This window comes from Leuresthes tenuis, unplaced genomic scaffold (genome assembly GCF_036924035.1).
Source record: "Leuresthes tenuis unplaced genomic scaffold, fLeuTen1.0.hap1 SCAF_19, whole genome shotgun sequence".
Classification (NCBI taxonomy): Eukaryota; Metazoa; Chordata; class Actinopteri; order Atheriniformes; family Atherinopsidae; genus Leuresthes; species Leuresthes tenuis.
Genome location: NW_027325373.1, coordinates 18,917,060 through 18,936,687, shown reverse-complemented (window position 1 = coordinate 18,936,687; position 19,628 = coordinate 18,917,060). Strand labels below are relative to the sequence as shown.

Genomic DNA, 19,628 nt, shown 5'->3' with positions numbered 1-19,628 from the left:
ATAAAGGCATCTGATCAGAACTTATAAGCCAGGATTAGGCTTGTCCTTGTATTCAATTAGCCAGTTCTTTACAAAATGTCAGTATTCTTCCTGAATTTCAACTATTTTCCAAAGATAACACAATATTTCAACATTAACATTTAATTTCATACCATTTCAGGCAATTTATAAACTTGATTTTGGTTCCGAAAGAGCAAACCTCGAAAGTCCTCATATACACAAGAAATAGGACCGTCCAAGAGGAAAGGCCCAGCTACCACCTCTCTCCCACGATCTTCATCTTCAGACCGCAGAAATTTGAAGAAGGCATCTAGATAGATACTTTATTCACCCCCAGGGGGGAATTCACATTGTTGTTTCAAGAAGGCTACAGAAATCTTCTCTTATTTTACTTTGGCTTTTCACCATTATTTACTCTAAACAAATTTTAGGGAAGAAATCTCGCAAGTCTTAAAAGCTGAATCTTCACTCATATTAAACCTACAAGAATCATTGTAAAGGTTCAAAGAACAACCATACAGGTACTTCAAAGATCTCCAAGGCCAAAACACTTCAACAAAAACATAATTTCACCCTGCAGGACAGGGTATTCCCTGGTCTACTGGTGCATGGGTTCAGTTAGGTTGTGTCAATGTGTAACTCTGACACATTCGTGACAGACCACGGCCAAAAGGACTGTTTGATGTAGCGCTTCAGTGATAATATCGTTTTATTGTACTGTATCAGTTTAAGTCAACACCATGTTAAGAATCTTTCCAGCTAAGTCTCCTTCCTACAGAAGTTAACATTCTACCAATTGACCTCTGAAAAAAACCCAAAAAAACATTAATTGTATCCTTATGAGTAGGGGTGCAAGATCTGGCATCACAGATAAAGGCACTGTAGTAAAGAAAAGTATGAAAATACAACACAACCATAGCCTAGAAACATGATTAACAATCATCAGCCCACAATAAATCTACCAACTAAATGCTCACAACACTTAAAGGAAGCAGATTCACAATAGTTTGGTCTGGTATTCTCATTAGCTTATGTCGGCTAATGTTAGCAAACTTGATATGGCTGATGCTTTTTCCTGACTGTTGCTCAACTTTTGCAACTCTTAGCCTTTGCACATTATCCCAGAAATGCCACTGATGACCCCAATGACCTCTGCATAATAATGTCACATAGCCAGTTTAAATTATGGAGATACAGTTCAAAGATGTTAGCCTAGCAAAGCATACCTAAACTCTGGAGGCAGGGGGGATGTGGGCGGACCAGCTAAGACCAAAGTGAAAGAGTATGCCTCCAAATAACTCAGAAATTTCCAGCATATCTTCTTTGTTTAACTCATGTACTTAGCCATTTAGTGAAGTTTTTTATTTATTTAATAAGTGTTGTCATTATTGATCTAAATGCTAATGCCAGCATGCTACCAGGCTCACGATGACAATGCTAATTTCCTGATTTATTTATTTATTTTTTCTTTTGCAGATAAAGTGAAATTCTGGCCTTATATGAAATGTCAAATGCATTATATTTCATCTTGACTCTCTTTTTGAAAAGCCATGGCTGTAGCGGGTAAAAAAAAAAAAAAGTGTCACCCAATTCGGTGTGAACCTATAATTGAAAACACACGACTTTGCTCAAGTATGTTTTTGAAAAATGAGAAATGTTCCCCTCAGAGTTACAAATAAAACACTGGAAATTTGTTTGAAGTGGTCTCTGATTGGTCTCACCGGTCCTCTGTTTTGGTTTCCACGCGACAAACAGTAGTCATTGTTGCTCTGGTTTTTATGCTTTGTTGTGCCAGCACTGCGATGGATGTTATTCATGTTTTGTTGCTGCTCCTCAGCCTCCATCAACCCTCAGCTCAACAGTTGATATTTAGCTGCTAAGAGATGCCATACAGATAGAGTCAGAGAAGAGGCAAAAAAGCTGCCTGCTGTAGGAAACAGAACAGAATAATCTCATCACAAGGAGCCAGTGAGACCCCCTCTGTCTGTCATGGCCCGGCGGGCCACCCACTTTGAGGCCAAGCTCTGATAGGTCTGATGGTCTTTGTTTTTCATCACTTTCCTGCTTGGGCTTCCCATACGACGTGTGTTATGGTCAGTATGAGAAGATGAGGGATTGTTGGCCTTCCTCCACTGAGGCACAACTGAAGAATTACCCCGTCTCTCCTACCAGAGTGACTCCTGTTCCGTCTCAGCCCTCAACCAGACCGACATACAGTCGGTCAGATTGCATAAACAGATGTTTCCAGGGGGGAACAGTGACCACTCACCCAGAGATCAAAGAGATGTGTGCAGGTTTTGTGTGCCTAGATCCACATATGCTCATGTGTACACTGCTGAACAGTGTTTTTATTATGTTCTATGTAAGTATTTAGTGTAAAAGAAGACTCTTGGGATAGATGAGATTGTTTGCCTTTTCCGCTCATGTTGCCTGTTTCACCACACTTCCTCCAACTTTTTCTCGGAGTCAGAGGTGTTCTTCGTTGTCGGCACCTCTGTGGCTGACATGTTAACGCCACACCTCTGGCCTCTGGCAGGTGTACTCCCCGCAGGCCTCAAGCTGTAGTTGTGATCAACACTCAGGCCTCTACGCCATTATTCCTTTTTCCTACGTCTGAGTTTCCCACGCTCCCGTCTTAATTCCCCCCCTCCGGACCTCAGTGTTGGGATTTCCTCACCTTCAACACATCCGTGTGTTTGTGTTCTGGCCGCACTCCCCTGTAAGGTCATAAATTAACAAATATGCTGCAGAGATAATAACACCCCCACACAGATATGATGAATGACATGTATTGCTGACAAGAGCGTAATACATAAAAATGATGTGGCAGGACCTCGTAGAGGAAATAGATCCGTCTCTCCCGAGGTTGTGAGGGAAAATGTACGAGATAAAAAGGTTTAACAATGAAGCCTGCTCCTGTCAGCACCGCTCAACATGACATTGAGATGGTGCAGGGTGTAGGAGTGGGAAATTTAACTTCAAAATAATTTTAAACTGAAGGACTGGCTCCTACATTTTTTTGTCAGATTAAAGCTGTTCTTGAATCATTTGCACAGAAAATTCTTGATTTAAACCAGTTTTGCTTTGGCAAAGCATTCCACTTGGTAAATATGGCTTCCTTTGTGAAAGAATGAAAAAACCTGTTCATTTTGAATTTCTTGTATTGGAGCAAGAATCTGAACATTTCAACATGCAGCCCTAAACCAGCATGTGGGTTCAATCGATGCTGGCCTCTCTCATGTGTGTGTTCATGGTAAACATCTGTCTCCATGTGCCTGTTGATGGGCCCTTGAAGTGGCCAGATTGTCATAGCAGCTCCCTCTTTGGGATTCAACCTTGGCTCGGTCTACTCTGATTGCAAAGAGCACATTTTAGTAGATTTTACAAGTGGATTTTTTTTTGTCACTCCATGTCAGATTTTAGACTACACTTAACCCGAGCTTTTTATGGGTGTAGAAATGCCTGACATACTGTATTTGAATGAAAATGGTATAAAGGCACATTGTTTGCATTCATATCTGCTATCAGGTGTCAGACACCCTCTTTGTCTTAATGTTTGTTTTGCTCCAGCAATTTTCATCTAATTTCAAACTGAGTAGTCATTTTCCTCAAGTGGAATCTCCATGAGATCTCTTTCCATATGTCTTTCCTCCCCCGTCATCTCTTTCCACCACCCTGCTAACCCTGCTTAGCTTCCTCCGGGTGGCTGGACGGAGGAGTGATGCAACACATGCTGACGCTGCTCCAATTGAAAACATGTGGAGATAAAAACCTCAGTGAGATATCCGAGGCATGTCCTGGACTCTCGAGTCGACACGAGCCAAAATAAAGCATTTGGCTACTCTCGTATGAAATCTGTTCCTTCCTGACTCAATATTTATGACTTTATCTATCTGGGGTTTTGGCACAAACGAATATTCATGTCACGGTTTTGTTGCCACGGACATTTTACGGTTTGTGTTGCAGTCGTGTTTGTAACTTTGTTTTACATTGTTAAGATACAGTTAGTGTATGAAATTCTGAGTAAGCTATAGAGTGTGTATGAAAGTATTGCATCCAGATCTGAAAAATGAGGCCGGTGTGGAAGCGCTTTAAACTTACATTTTCCCTCATCACCAGCAGGGGGCGACTCCTCTGGTTGCAGAAAGAGGTTAAATCTATGCAAAAATTACTTAACTTTTTTACCTTTACTCTCTCTCTTACCTTTATTCCTACTTTCACATTTTCTTGAATACAGTATGACGTGTGTTTCAGAAACGATTATACAAATAATAATTTCACTGCCCCACCCCCCCTATCCCTGTTGGCTTTGCAGTGACATTGCATGAGTTTTAAGGTGGTGCATGGGCTCTGTTACCTTAATCTGTTGTGCCTTGGAAGGTGTTGAATAACAGATACACCTGATGAGGTTTGCAGCATTTTCTTAACTCTTGCTGCTATTCACTTGATGATAAACATGATGTCATAATAAACGCATTTTTCTTTCAAAAAAAGAAAAGGATTTTAGGTTTCCAGCCTCAGGATAAGTGTATTTCCAATAGTCATTACTGTCATCCCTTTAATAAAAAAACAGAGAACCAAATTTATGTGCTTTCCATGTTCAGGTCAGTTAAATTTCTTGGTCCATCCTGTTATCTGTTATCCGTTGTCGTCCTGCTTTGTTTCACAGTCATCGTCTTTCTTTAGATCTACATGATAGTACAGACCGACAAGGAAAGATGAACGACCAACAGCTCACAGGAGCACCACAGCCACTCCGTTGAATCTATATGAATGATGCTTTAGCCTGGCATGTGTCGTACATGTGGATCCTCTGGTCTCTTTGATGTGAGGGTCTGCTCTGTGTCTGAGCTCCCATTACATCTATGAGAAACCTCCCAGATCATCTTCACCCTGGCTTCAGCAGCTTGTGGGTTTCTCTTGTCTGCAAAACGATTGATGGTCAACTTTCTGGCTGGTCGTGTCTGTATGTTCGGAGGACATACATCAAGTGTGAGAGTTGGGTCTGTTAACAGTGAGGTCGACTGCTGATAAGACTGGGAATATAAACAGAAAGTGTTGTAGACTAAAACCTCCAAGCAGTGATTGTGGAATTTTACTGAATTTTGCATGTACGTTGAAGTGGTCTAGAATAGAATAGAATAGAATAGAATAGAAAAATACTTAAGTAGCTCAAATTTTTTTCTTTTTTCAAAAAGAAAATATTTAAAATTATTGTATATTAGAACAATAACAACAACAATAATAAAAAATGAACACATAAATACATTTGAGAAAAACTTAAAAGTCAGCAGTCACTGTTAAAAAGCCTTATGGCTGCGGGGACAAAGGTCCTCCTGAACCTCTCAGTCCTGCAGCGCAGAGAGATGAGCCTCTCACTACAGCTGCTCCTCTGTCCTGCCAGGAAGCTGTGGAGAGGATGTTCATTGTTCTCCAAAACAGAATATCATTTTCTTCCTCATCCGTTGCTCATCCACAGCACTGGTCTAGTAAGAATAATAGAAAAAAACAAACATATGTTTAAGACATAGATTAAAAACTTTTTGGATATTCTATCGTTTGTATTTACAGTTGTAAAAAGTAAGGTAAATAAAAAGAAAAAAAAACAGATCACAACAAGAACATTCACTGAGATGTCATCAGCCAGTGGTTCCCACCTCTATCTCTCTTTTTTTTTTGTATTAATGACAGAGCCATTTCTACTTCATATAAATTTTCAGCTTCTCTACAGTTTGGGACGCCATTCGATATATTTTTTATTTAAAACATTTCCAAACGGTTTCAGTGGATGACAGATATGGACTGCAGGCAATCCAGTTTAACATCCAGGATAGTTTATTACAAAGTTTTGTTATATGTGCTGAGTGTGGATCAGCAACATCTTGGTGAATTAAACAATTTTCCCTTGCCTGGATGGCAACATATGTTGCTCCACAGCCTTAGTTTATCCAACAGGAAGATCACATACTTATCCAGTGAGGTGCACTTAATGGAGAATTTTCTAAGTTTGGGGAGGTGAAAAAGCATTTGTCATTAGAGCTGATTGGAAGGTGTTGGACTGAGCTGATTGAAAGAGTGCCGAGATAGAAGAAAACAGAGCGAGAAAGTGAGAGCCAATCAGAGGAGGCTTGTTTGGCTGAGAGGAGGGATGTGGGGAAGGATGTGGGGAGGGTCCAGGGGTCGGGGCATGAGGGAGGCATTACAGAGTGTGAGCAGAGGAGGCGAGTCAGAGCAGAGAAGCCACATCTCCAGGAGAGTTGGACTCTGCAAACCAATGGAGACAGGTTGGACTTTTGTCTCATTTTCTTAATTGTTTAACTAACTGAGATGGCTTCCTGGATGAAAACTTACTCATAGAACTGCCTGGCTGATGTAATAGAGGTAAATATTGTGTTTTTGGTCTGAATGGTAGCCTCTTTGTATTGTCTCAGAGCTCCAGGATATTGAGCAGATGTGCAGAAGTGTTAGGAAAGACTTGCTCCTTTGCTGTGGAAAACCTGACAGAGCACCCCTTTGTAATTGTCAGCTATTACTAACATTACACGCTGCAATTTTCCTCAAATAATGTCAAGGCCAAGACTATTGCTGTCCATGTGAAATACAGATAAAGATGGATGCTGTGCTTTCATTGTAAGTGACTGGTTCATTCACTTATTCTTATCATTTTAAGACTGCATGTTGATACTTCATCAAAAGTTTTGTGAGCTCCTCAGTGACCCGTCACTTCCTGTATTTCCTTTCAGTGGCTTCAGGGGCCTCTCATTCAAACAGATCCTTGGAGATTATAAGCTTCCCCCTTTGTTTTAATGCTGCTTTACTGGTTGATAGGAGGCAAATGATGTGTGGGGTAGAAGTGCAGTTTCTTGATGTAAGTTTTAGTCCTCTGCCTTGATGAATAAACTCTCTCTAACCCCTCGACCAGCACTAAACAAACACTCTCCATGGTGACGCGTGACTCTAGTCCTGACAGGTCCATAGATATGTAGATTGCTTCCTGTCAGTAGTAGCGTGGAAAGGCGTTTCCTGCTGGTTTGTTGCTTTGAAAAGAGAAAAGCTGAGTGGACACTCTGGACAAGAGTTGTCCTCTCAAACCTTTACAAGCAGCTTGGCTGTTTAGTTCAAGCTGAAATACTCAACATCAGTTTGAAAGTCTAGAAATGAAATGAAAGAAAAACACGTAGAAATTATGGGAATATGACATTTATGTTTATCTCGTGTTCATTTAACAAAGGCGATGGTTTCTTTATTTACGCGTCACACATACTTCATGTCTTTGTCTTTGTCTCTCACTCAAAAATCAAGCTTTAGAGGACATTGAATTCATAGCCTTTTGGGAATTAATCACTTATTTACGAGGTTCGCTTTTCATGGCAGATGAGCTGAGAAAAGTTTTCGCAATATGTCAGGATTTTTGGCATTTCCTCAAAGAGTTTGTAAGTTAAAAACAGGCGCAAAGAAAGGGCGAGATGAGAAGACCATGTTTAACTGATAAATGGACCGTTTGATTCTGTGGGATTTGCTTGGCTCTTTAAAGGAATGACATTTTGTCAGCAGAGAGACAATGATACCGATAACAAACATGAAATGTTTGTATGTGACGTTACTCTAGTTCTTACTGGAATATCTCAGTATTTGCTTGGAGTGGCACAAATTCCACATGTGGTGGGATGAAGAAAATAAACTCCATTGTCTCTGGTATTCCTGTGACATTTCCTCTTGTGCTGCTTATTGTCTTTTTTTTCTTTTTGTGAAAGGTCTCTATTGATGTAAGATACATGATCATATTATTTGGCACTTACAGGGCAAACTGTGTGCACTTTGGAGATCATCAGATCAGACTTTACATTTACAGAAACTCTGGTTTATGACAATATATCTGCAATTATTTGATAAACCCAGCCAGTGGGATCAATATGAAATGCAAGCCTCTGAATTATGAGAAGCTGCATGTTTGCAGTGTCTGAACGACACTTCTCTGTATTGAAGATACTGTTTGTTACACTTGGTTTCCACAGATTACTTGTAATGGCAAGCTGGGTTTTAGTTTGGCATGTTTAGCCATGTCTGTGACTTCATGAAAGGAGCCATGGCTCTCTACAACAAAATAAGTCTGCCACAGATTTAGTGACTCTCTTTTCTCTCTGAGCTGGAGCACAAAGTTGACAGGCCTTCTTACAGTTTTGGCTGAGGTTAGTTAAGGGTGACGACATCTACTATGACTCCTCACAATCGTTTTTTGTGAAAGTGTTGAATTTTTGGGATACAGATACCATGTCCTTATTTACTTCTTGCTTTCCGATAAGTGTGTGCAGAAACCTGCTTTCAAAACACTCATTTTTGATCACTCCCTTCTTCGCCACATTGCCAAACATATCACTACACCTTTAGCATAACTTTCCACCCACAAGCTACACAATATAACTTCTTCTTTGGAGTTTTATGGCAGTTGAACACCGTTGCTGAGTCACTGCATCTTCACTGTTCTACTGATGAAGAAAAAAACAACACTAAACAGCTGCAAACTCCTGCTTATGTTCTGTCACTGCTTTCCTTTTCACTTTGGGGATACATGTGTCAGATGTTGGGAGTGTCCTAAGTATGTGCACTCATGGGGATTAGTGTTGGGGGCCAATTGAGTGACGGGTGCAGTTTGACGGCCGTAAAACTCCTCTTTGTATGTAAACCGAGCCTTGAATAATCCACCATCTCCCCCCCCTGCTTACTCACAAAGTATTAGAGATCATAAATCCACCTCTAGCCTAAAATGTATGGACAACCGGACTTCATGCTATCTTGGGAAACTTAAGTCTGCCCGTTTAGGAACACTGAGCAGACGTCGGGGCACATTTTGACACAAATGCCAGATACAATAATAGAACCAGGCTTGTTTCACATCTACAGATCCACATTCCAAGGAATCTTCAGAGAATTTGAGAACCACAGGTAGGGTATTGTGCAACCAGTTGGCACGTGATTCAAACGCACTGCAGCCAAGCAAGGTTAAAGGTTAAGTATCCAGGTCGTCAAAGCTCTGTGTCCCCCCAGCTGGTTCAGATTGTTTCAGCTCCAGTGTGTTTTCCAACAATATTCCTGTCAGGCAGGAATTAGTCTTTGCAACAGGCCGGCAAATGTCTGACCCTGACCCTTCGGATGGCCCGTTTTAGTCTCAAGTCCTAACATCAAACATTAGTCTTATCAAAACACCACGAGGACGTCAACTGTCTGTGTGCAGTAGGGTGGGAAGAGTCTTTAAAAAAGTGCAGTTAGTCAGTCTCCATGTGTTCCTGCATCTGTTCATGGTGAGGCAATGAGAACGTTCGTGATTCATAAAGTTAACTTTGGTCCAGCTCCACAGAGACGGCTGTTTGGATTGTGTGAAACAGATGAGCTCATAAGAGCAGCCACAAACATACTCAGCATTAGGTCACACATATACACACAGGCAAGCACACACACACCACCCTGCTGCAGACCACAGCACTGGGGTCATTTTGTCCACTGTGTAACGGGGGGGGGGGGGGGTTGTTGTTGATATCTCTACAGGATGACAAAGATCAAAGTTTGTGTAATACTCTTACTCACACACACACACATGCAGTGAGTCAGAGTCTTCAGGATGTGACCACAAGGGGACGAGGGTTCCTCCCGTCCCTGGCTCTGACGGCACACCAGGGCCTGAGGGATGGAAACCTCGCAGTGCGGGCAGCACACGTGTCAACAGCGGCCCCCGGCTCCCTCTGCTGCCCTGCCAAACTCTGGTTGCAGAATGACTAACAGACTCCCATGAGGCAGCAGGGAAATCAAGACTCAAAGGGAAGAGATTTGGCCCAGAGCTGTATTTATAACACGAGCACAAAGGCTTGTATAGGCTCCGTTTAATCTTCTCTGGCATTCCAGCTTCTGTTTTAATGTATGCTCAGCCTACATTTGTTAATGTCTCTCACAGATAAAATCTGAGACTTTTGTTAAGTCACAGAAAGTTTGTTTGTTTAGTCCCCAGAGGTCTTCTGGGAATCCTTGAAAGGGTTTGGGTAGAGACGCCGTGATAAAGAGGGCCTTTATTCCTATAGAATATAATGGAGTCTGAGATTTTCATCATCTCAAAAACAGCTTTTTACTGTCAACTTAAGCTACGTAATGAATGAAAACGGGTAAAATGAATTTACATTACTGTGGGGAAAACTTAGGTTTACGCTAGCACCCCCATATGTAGTGCAAAAGTTCAACAAATCAGGATCTCCCATCAGACTTACTTCACCTTCTTCAGGTGAATTATCTTATTAGATATTATATATTGTTAATTAGGAGAATTAATACACATAGCCAATCTTGTTGGCATAAGGAATAAAACTTCTTTTAAAATGCGGTTAGTCATGTCATCCCATAACTTTTTACGCTGAGATTTGGAGGTCAATAAATGGGTGATTTTACAGGAAATGAGGCAAAACGTTCCCATACATATAAGTAGTAAAATACTTTTTTACCAAAAAGAAATATTTTGCACATTTTTCTAAAAACATTTAACTAAATTAACTTAAAGTATTCACAATGCTGACTATTCATCGTCAGTGTGGTTGGTCAAATTTTCATTGCAACAGTAGATTATTTAAATATGGTTTAGTATTTCACAGAATAGTAATCCAGGTGTGAGATCTGTCTGTATTGTTTTATGGAATGACATTACTTCTTGCTTCCTGATTGTAGTGTCACTGACTCAGCAGAGTTGATGTTATTGAGGTTATCAGTGGTCATGTGACAGCCGCTGTGTTATCAACTGCTGGCTGACTCCAGGTCAGTTGTGTGGGCTGCTTGATGAGAGGCCTCAGGCTTGTTTTTTGTCTACATCCGCTTCTCATTCAGCTTTTTTTTTATCATTACAGAGCAGCCCAAGTGGCCTGATCTGTACATCTCATTAGACTCTTTATTAAAGATCTACACCATCCGAGTCTCTTCTTCCTCTCATTCCTCAAATGCAGCAGCAACAACTGGTCATCTTAGAGCTTCTCTTTTACATGCAGTTCCATTTGAAACATGCAGTTACAAAGCGCTCACCCTGTCCTTGCGTGTCTCTGTTTTATCTTTTAGGTGTGTCTGATGTGACGCCAGCAGGCTGGCTCAGGGAACACAACTTCAATACAATGTAGACACCAAAAACCAGGAAGCAGCAGAAGAGTCTGAAGACCGAGCTGACAGAAGGAGGGTGAGCTGAAGGAGGAGGAACAACAGCTGTGACACCGTAACGACGCCAGCAGAAGATAAGAAGTGAGGAGAAGAGGGAAGCAGCAGACTGTGAATCATTGACGTGAACCTTTTGTGTGCAGCAGTGTCACCTTGCCCTTCCTGTGAAGGCTTCACTCGCTCTCACACCTGCGCTGGAGACGGATCGCAACCTCAGCTCTTTGTGTTTTAAGGGCTGTCTACCCAGAATCCACCTCTCAGTAGTGTTGAAAGCAGCAGACGCACCGAGCCGCCGTCAGCATGTGCCATGTTATTGTCACCTGCCGCTCCATGCTGTGGACTCTGCTGAGTATTGTGGCCGCGTTCGGAGAGCTCATCGCCTTCATGAGCACTGACTGGCTGGTGGGATATCCCCGCACGCCCGACTCCGTCTTCGGCCTCCATGGGGCCACCACAGCCGGGGAGGCCTACAGACCCACTTTAGGCATCTATGGCCGCTGTATAAAACTGCCGCACATGCAGCGGGGAATACTGTGCGGGCCGTACGCGATTCACTTTGGGGAGATTGCCAGCGGGTTCTGGCAGGCGACTTCCATCTTCCTGGCGGCAGGGATCCTGCTGCTCTGTGCCGTGGCTTTCATCTCGGTCTTCACCATGTGCTTCCAAAGCATCATGAAGAAGAGCATCTTCAATGTGTGCGGACTGCTGCAGGGAATCGCAGGTGAGATAAACGTTTTAGTGCTGAACTCTGATCTAAAGAGTGATTACTGCCTGCTGAAGACATATAAACTCCTCATAAGTTACTATTTCCAGAAGATTGAAGCCGACATGGGCTCCTGATCAGATAAGTGATGGTTGATGGTTGAACGGCTTCAGAAGCCCTTGTCAGGCTTACAACTTTCCAAAACCAACACTCTCACTTCCACGCCTAACACTAGAATGTTCTTTATGCAGCTATTTGTGCTCCTTCTTGTACAAATGACAGAAAGCAGAAAATATAAAACAAATTCCATCAACCGGAAGTTTTCACAGTCATGGGCCTCCCCTTAGACAAAGCAGGGGGCCCTCAGTTTAGCTCAATCCCTACATGATTATGGGATGCTCGTGATTATTTTATTTGATCTCAGATAGCAATTAAGACAAAGACAAATATTTTTGTCACACTGATATTCAGAAGACAATAATCACTCAAACAATAAGTACATCTGACCCTGTCCAAAGGTACTTGGGTAAATGGGTCATTTTGTTTGCCTTTGTGGTAGTTGTAGGTCGCTTTGTTGTCATTTATAGTCTTTGTCATTTTGTGTTTCATTGTGGTAACTTTGTGGCACTTTAGTTGAGGTGGTTTTGTATGCGTTTGAGGTTGTTTTGAGTCTTTCTTGTAGCCTTGTGTGTTTCTGTGGTTGTTTTGACTTAAAATTCTCCAAAACCCATGTATCTATGAGCTGTCTTCAGTTAAATCTCACACATGTAGGCAGTTCTGTGATCTCCCTTTTCTAACTTGTTCCATATCTAACCTTTTGTCTCTTTCGTTCAGTGAGCCTCCACTCAAACAGTTTGGAGCCCCCTGGGAAGGCCTGCTTCCCACTTTGAAAAGATCTCTCTTAAGCTCCCTGTCGTGGCTGGTTTTCCCTTTACCTTCACCCCCATCCAGTTCAAACAGCACTCATTTTTCATATCCAGCATCGTTAATTTTAGCATAACCTCAGTCAAACATGGAAGTGTGGATACAACCACATCATCAGTACATACCTGCAAGCCGGCCTCAAACTTGTCAGTAGCACTCTGCAAATGAGTGACTTCGAAATATTTCCCTCTATTTCTGAAGTTTGTGCTCTGAACATATGTTTTCAAATATAAATTTAAAAAGCTTTTTTTGGTCTAGATGTGAAATATCTTCATGCTTTTTAAAGAGAGCTACCAAAGGTCATCCAACCCCTATTGTTTCTGTTGATTCCTGTGGCAACCACCGCTCAGGTAAATGAAAAGCTGTGCTCTATGCTAAACACATTCATTACGAGCACCGCAACTCCCACTGCTAGAATTATGTGTTTTATTCCCGCAGAGCTGTCAGCGAGCTTTTACCAAAACAGACTTTTTTTTTTTTTTTTAAAGAAAAAAGGACCGTTGTTGGCGTCACCTTGAGCAACTGCCACCCAAATATTTACCCAGTCAGCTGGAGCCCTCTCTGAAAAGGAGACTGAGTACGCATGCCTATCTGTGTGTATGTGTGAAGGGTGTGTATCCTCTGTCTGTGGTTCAGTGTCTGAGGCCACTTTGACGCAGTGTGGTGAATTATGGACGGGAGGAGGCCATGAAGTCATGCTCGCTGAGCCTCCTTTCCTCAGACTGTAGCTCTCAGCCCTCCGGTGATTATGGCTGTCCTCCCCCGCTGCTGTTTATCTGGAGCAGGCCAAAACAGAAAAGGTGGGCGGGTGGTGAAAGACATGCCGAGCTGTAAACTCAGCTCTGAGCCTCCAGTGAAACCCAACTATTGAATGACGGACAGTGGCTTTATAAGACCCTCTAACAATGAGCTTTAAATAGCTTAATGTAATGTTTATTTAGCACGTATGCATGTTTTTGCTTGTGCTCTGTGACGTTTTCTTCACTTGTTGGACTGTAGCTGCATGACCTAGATGTCGAGGCGAGAGATGTGGCACTTTGTGAGCTTTCAGAGATTTTGCACACAATTCATATCAAGGTAACTCCACCTGTGATATCACTGGCCGTTGTGGGTTATGTTGCAAATCAATCAACAGAACTCCTCAAGGGGATTAAGGGGCTCGACTTGAAAGGCATTTAAGTTCCCCGATTACATTCATACATTTTATCCATATGTCTCATCCAACAACTGTTGTGTTGCCAATGCTACTTAAGCTTTAGCCTCTGGGGTTAAAGGAGCTAATAAAGTAACTCTTAAGTACTGTATGTTGCTCTGTAATAGAGAAGGTACATGAGTTGGAAACATCCAGACCAACAACTTTTTCTTCTTCTTGTTTTATTTCGTTGGGATACAAATTTGAGCAGTCGAATACGTGGGAAGCCAAATCCAGCTTCAAAGTTAACGTGGAGGATTACAGTTTATTGAAACTAACCAGTCTCACAACGGTCTAAACCCAGCACATGCTTCCTATTAGTGGGCGAACAATCCAACGCTTGGTGAAGTAGTTTAAACTTCCTCCTCCTTGTTATCCGTTTTGCTCCTGCCTTACATCCACAACATCTCCACTTCAGCTCATCTAGATTCAGGGTCTTATTCTGGGAATTACTTTGGCTTTGGAAAGCTCAAACAGCTGCTTTCACATATAAACAACTCTCCCATTGGCAAGGTAACTCATCATACCAGATGTTAGACATGGGAATCACTAGGGAACCATAACTCCCAGACTTAGCCCTCTGACCCTGGTTCCCCCTTTACTTTTATTTGGACTATGGTCTACATTGCCATTTGGTATGCTTAAATTACAATTTAGAATATTTGCATGCAGATTTTACCATTAAGATGGCTAGATTTAATTCTAGTTAACTTTTTTTTGTAAAGGCTAGACCTTTAAAAAGGTCTTAAATACCTACTTGATGGCTGCAGTCAATAACAAACTACGACTATTTCTACATCCAACAGAAGACATGCTTGATTTCCTGTCCAAGAGTGGCTCAAATTCAGAATTTCCAGAAAATCTGCAAAACTAAATACAAATCTTTGTGCAAAGATTAGGATGGCATGCATGGAGATGAACATCTGCTGGCTGTAATTTGTGCTCCTGGGTGCCATTAAACTGATGCAGCAGAATAGGATTTAACTGGATGATGTGTGTGAAAGAGTGGCAGTCAAATCTTTTAGTTTCCTCCTTTCAGTTTTTGAGATTTTGCTGATATACCTTCATTTTTACCCCTCAGCCGAGTGTAATTTGGGTGCATGATAAGATTACTTGGAAGTGAAGGTGTCCCATTGCTTTTTAAATGGAGTCATTTGACTCAAGTCTGCTTCAAGCAGCTTGAAAATGTAGAGATTTAAAGTTTCTACAACTAGTTCCGGTTGTTTTCTGTGATTTGAAAATCAGTTTTCAAATGAGGGTGTTGAACATCTGCAGGTATAGAAGTAGAATCTTCTCATAAACCCAACACCAGTACAGTTACAAAACTGTGCTACATCACCTTAACTGCCATTTTTGTACAGATTTAGTGATGCGAGTGGGGAAATACACTGCTGTGGAGATGATAAGGATGTAGAAGAGGAAAGGGGGTGAGAGGAGCTTCAAACAGCAGAGGAGGCGCACCCCTCCTCTGATAACTCTTCCTGTTCACTTGTTCCACCTGCAGAAAGAGATGGGAGGCAAACTGATGCCTTTTGGTTTGCTCTTTTTCTGCCTATCACCAATCAGCCAGTGTGCGTCACAGGCTTCAACTTGACCACCGTCTTTCCCTGAGGCTGGTGGATGATGTCATTCTCTCTGATATCCAGCACCAGGATTCCCACAGCAACTTTCTACTAATCATTATTTCCAGAAAGTGTGCCGACCCTACGGAAATGAGAAAACTGGATCCAGGCGGCAGATGTTTTTGGAAGTGATCGACCTCATATGGGAAGATCGTGATGCTGTTGCCAGAGATGGTCTCGTCATCGCATTGGAGAGACTTTCAAGCCAATTAATCTCACTTTCAAATACTCTGATGTCACTTGGACTTTTTACCTTGGACTCTTGCGTCCCCCTGTGACACACTTCCTGAACAGTGTCTCACATGCTGTCCAAGGGACAGTTTAAGCTCAGGTGGTTTTAAGATTTCGGCTGGAGTTTAATTTGCGTAACGGAATGGCTAAAACAGACTTCTGCTGAAGGTCAGCCGGGTAAACTTTACATCCTGTTGGTGCACATTTTAGGGCCCCTAAAGGATTGTTATACATCAGTTAGACTACCTATAAGGGAATTTCTGTACGTAGAGTGAAATGCCCTCCATGCTTAATGTCACTCATGTCAAATTAAAGCAGAAAAGGATCAGAAACAACACACCAAACAAACTCAGCTGTAAAACTGTCTCCGATTCTTGTGCGTTCGGTGTTGAATGCCTTTATTACCCACTGTAAAGTTTCCTTTCAGCCGTGAGTCCCAGGCCTTATTACAGGTTTAACCATAGACCATGACTAAGCTCCAGACTGGAAGTGAAGCAAGCATATAACACCTTCTTACAGGAATTTACGCTGTATTGTTCAGTGAGCATAAATGTGAAAGTAGATTACACGTGTTATGAAAGAGAGAAGGAAAGCAGACGTGTCAGGTATGATGAATAACTAATGGGATTCCCAAGCCTTTGATCGCATTTCCTGGATATCTATGTTTACACTGGAGGTTTGGCTGTTTCATAATGATCATACAAAGGAATGGCTCAGGTCAGAAAGTTCATATTAACCTCATCATTTTGAAGCTGACCAGAAATACTGTGGCCTGCAAAGAATTTGGGCACTCCCACTCAAAAATCAGTTGAACTGATCTCAAATGGGCATAAAGCTAAAGATGCAACATATTTTTAAGCTGATCTTAGAGTGAAAAAAGGAAAGGAGAAACCCAAGAGGTTTAGCTTTCAGATAACTTTTAGGAATATCTCAGACCTTAGAAAGCTAATTAGGACTATTGCTTGTTTTTAATAATAAGTATTTTCAAGACATTGTTTCCTTGGTTCTTATTGTAGATTAAGAAATAGCAGTTAACAGGAACGATGGAGGTCAGGTTAAGGTCTGGATGTCTAAGAGAGCTTTTTCATTGCCATAGAGGCAAATCAAACCCCATGCTTGTCTGGGATAGAAGTTTATGAATAATTGAGTTGCGGTGCAACCTTCTGCTTTTTAAGACTTTCAGGGAAGAGTCATCAGGAGAAAAAACCTTTCCTGCATCGTTAACACAAAACTCATCATTAAAAATCTAATGAAGCCTGATAAATTTGGAAACAAAGCTTAAGGAAGTTGATCAAGTTGTAATTGTAGTTTTTGGGCACCATGAGTACAAAGGTGCAGATTTAATGACAAGAACACCAACCAAGCTGTTGAGCACGGGGGTGTATTGACCATGATCTGGGCTTGTGCTGCTGCCTCATTTGTATATCAGAAAATTCTGACTGGAAACTGGAGATGAAAATAGGATGTCTTCTACAATAGGATGATTATCATAAACACTCTTCAGAATCCACAATTGACTACCACAATAGGAGCAAACTAAAGGTTTTGCCATGGCCCTAGACTTCAGCAAACAAAAATAAACAAAAATCAATGCATGTGCAGATTTAGAAACTTTTTGTCTATGGAACTGGTGAAAATTCCTCAAACAAAAACTAAAAGACTTTGTGCAAGCTATGAATCTTACTAAAGGGTGTCTTACTAAAGACTAATGCCCAATAATACCGAACAATACTGAGGCCCAAACGTTTACTTCAGGGACGTTTGCTTTCTGTGTTATTTTAATCTAAATATATACAAGATGTGTCCTTTTCAACTTAATTCTTTTCTGATATCAGGTTGGCTTTTGCTCTGTAGCTGTTAACGGTAACAGGAATTTTGACCTGGGTGGCCAAACGTTTGCATGTGTAAAACAGAGTAAAAAGAGTCATGCTAACACCTCCTGACTGACAGTATTTTCCGTTGCTATTTTCTTCGTGTCCTTCTTTCAGTGATGGACCTGCTTTTTATTTATTCCCTGGAAAGGAGAAAAGTGGCCAGATTTCTTGGCTTAGAGTGCAGACCTGCTGTGCCGTGGCATTACAGGGTGGAGGCTGTGAGGGGTATGGTAGGAGGGAGGAGGGCGTTATCCAGCGATGGATTGATGGTGCGGATTTGAAAGTTGGGAAGTTAAGGCAGACAGGAGCCAGTGCAGAGGGAGTAGTGAGGCTGGATGAGGGTGGAGCTTGGTGGGATATTAGGTTAGAAGGTCCAGCTTTAAGGTGGAGGAAGCAAAGGGGGCTGGGAATGAGTGTGTGTGTGTGTGTGTGTGTGTGTGGAAGGGGGTCTTCGGAGGGGTGGGGTTGGGAATTAAAACCATGCCTTCAATCCATCACCAGAGCCGGTCTGGACGTCAGGGCACGGCAGCAACATGTGGAAAGAATTTATGACCTAGTTTTCATTTCCTTGTTTAATACGATATTGGGTGCTTTAAGAGGGAGGAGAAAGAGAGGAAGTGAAAAGAAAAGAAGAGAGATTAGGGGAGAAAAAGAGTTTCACCTCCTTGTTTTTATGAAGCGGAGCCCACTCAGTGAAAGAGCTGGGTGAGAACATTACATCTGAAATCCTCATTCCCTGTCTGGCTCATTAGTTTTCTGTAATTGTATTGCTGTAAATGTTTGCTCCTGAGCCTTGGCTGGCAGCGGGCTCCTCGTCCGGCTGACTCATCAGAGGAGAGCATGGAAACCTCATGACACTGAATTAAAAACAAAGCCTGTTCTCCCATCTATAAGATGTGGAGGCGCTGAAGCCAAGTCAGCATGGCTGAGCGCTGGAAGTGGGTCACGGTAACACAGGAAGCGACCCCATCCTTCCACCGAGACGCAGGAAGCCGGGGGCCGGCAGGAAAGTCCACCGGCCCATCAGCTACCTTTTCCTGTTGTTCTCTTCTCTGCCCTGACAGGATTGTGTGTCAAGATTCAAGCTCGAGTTGCTTTTTCCTGTCACGCTCAGGGGTCTCGCTGTGATTATCTTCAGTCACATTTCAGGCAGGAAATCAGGAAATCATTTCTGCTTAATGGGACTTTTTTGGGGGGTGCCAGGATGGCACTTTTGCAGGAAATGTTTTTGATTTCACTCAAATAATTGTCTGTTAGGATAGGAATGCGTTACTTTAACCCACACCTATGTACAAACACCGCTTCATATAGGGTTGAATGCACATGTCAGCGTGTTCAGAAGCATATTCAGGGGCAGTGAAAAGTTTTTATTTATTTATGCAAAATGAAAGCCTTAAATAAGTGAGAATTAGCTCAGCGGTGTGGCTCAGGTTGTCCTTTTTGTTGATTTTCATGAGACTCCAGCAAAGTTACGTCTGAAACGCTGTGGCTCACTATAACATGAGACATTTGGCTACTTGGCTGTGGTAACTACAGCTGAGGGGACTGGTTGTGATGTTAGTTGATATGATTGACCTATATTATTGGCAACTAAACTGAACTTGCTCCTGTGTCTGCAAAGAACACAGTAAAAACATGTTTTACACAAGTGTCTGGGATCAACAGTCATCCTCCTTTGAGAGCTTGTAAAAATGAAATAATACGTAAAACATTATACTGGTAGTAAGGAGCGAGATCATAGTTGGTGTTTATGGGTAAACAAGCAGTAGACTGTGGGAAACTGTCGACAGTAAAGAAGAGTAATATCCACACCCATCAGACTAGCAGTCAGAAAGGCAGGAAATATGTTGAGCAGATTTTCTGAGCTTTTAAATTCTGCAGATCTAACAAACATCTTGAATGCA

At 42.0% G+C, this 19,628-nt stretch overlaps 1 protein-coding gene across 2 annotated transcripts in view; it reads left to right on the top strand.

Moving 5' to 3' along the window:
- The window catches only part of lhfpl2a (LHFPL tetraspan subfamily member 2a), a 44,268-nt gene that overhangs the window by 22,324 nt on the left and 2,316 nt on the right, over positions 1 to 19,628 (top strand). Inside the window, exons 1-2 of one of the 2 annotated variants that reach the window (XM_072372190.1) lie at positions 6,211 to 6,284; positions 11,086 to 11,899. In XM_072372190.1, the coding sequence (XP_072228291.1) occupies positions 11,479 to 11,899 (421 nt within the window). In that variant the 5' untranslated portion in view covers positions 6,211 to 6,284; positions 11,086 to 11,478. Of the gene's footprint in view, positions 1 to 6,210; positions 6,285 to 11,085; positions 11,900 to 19,628 lie in introns of those variants that run through there. The other variant, XM_072372189.1, reaches the window with a different exon arrangement.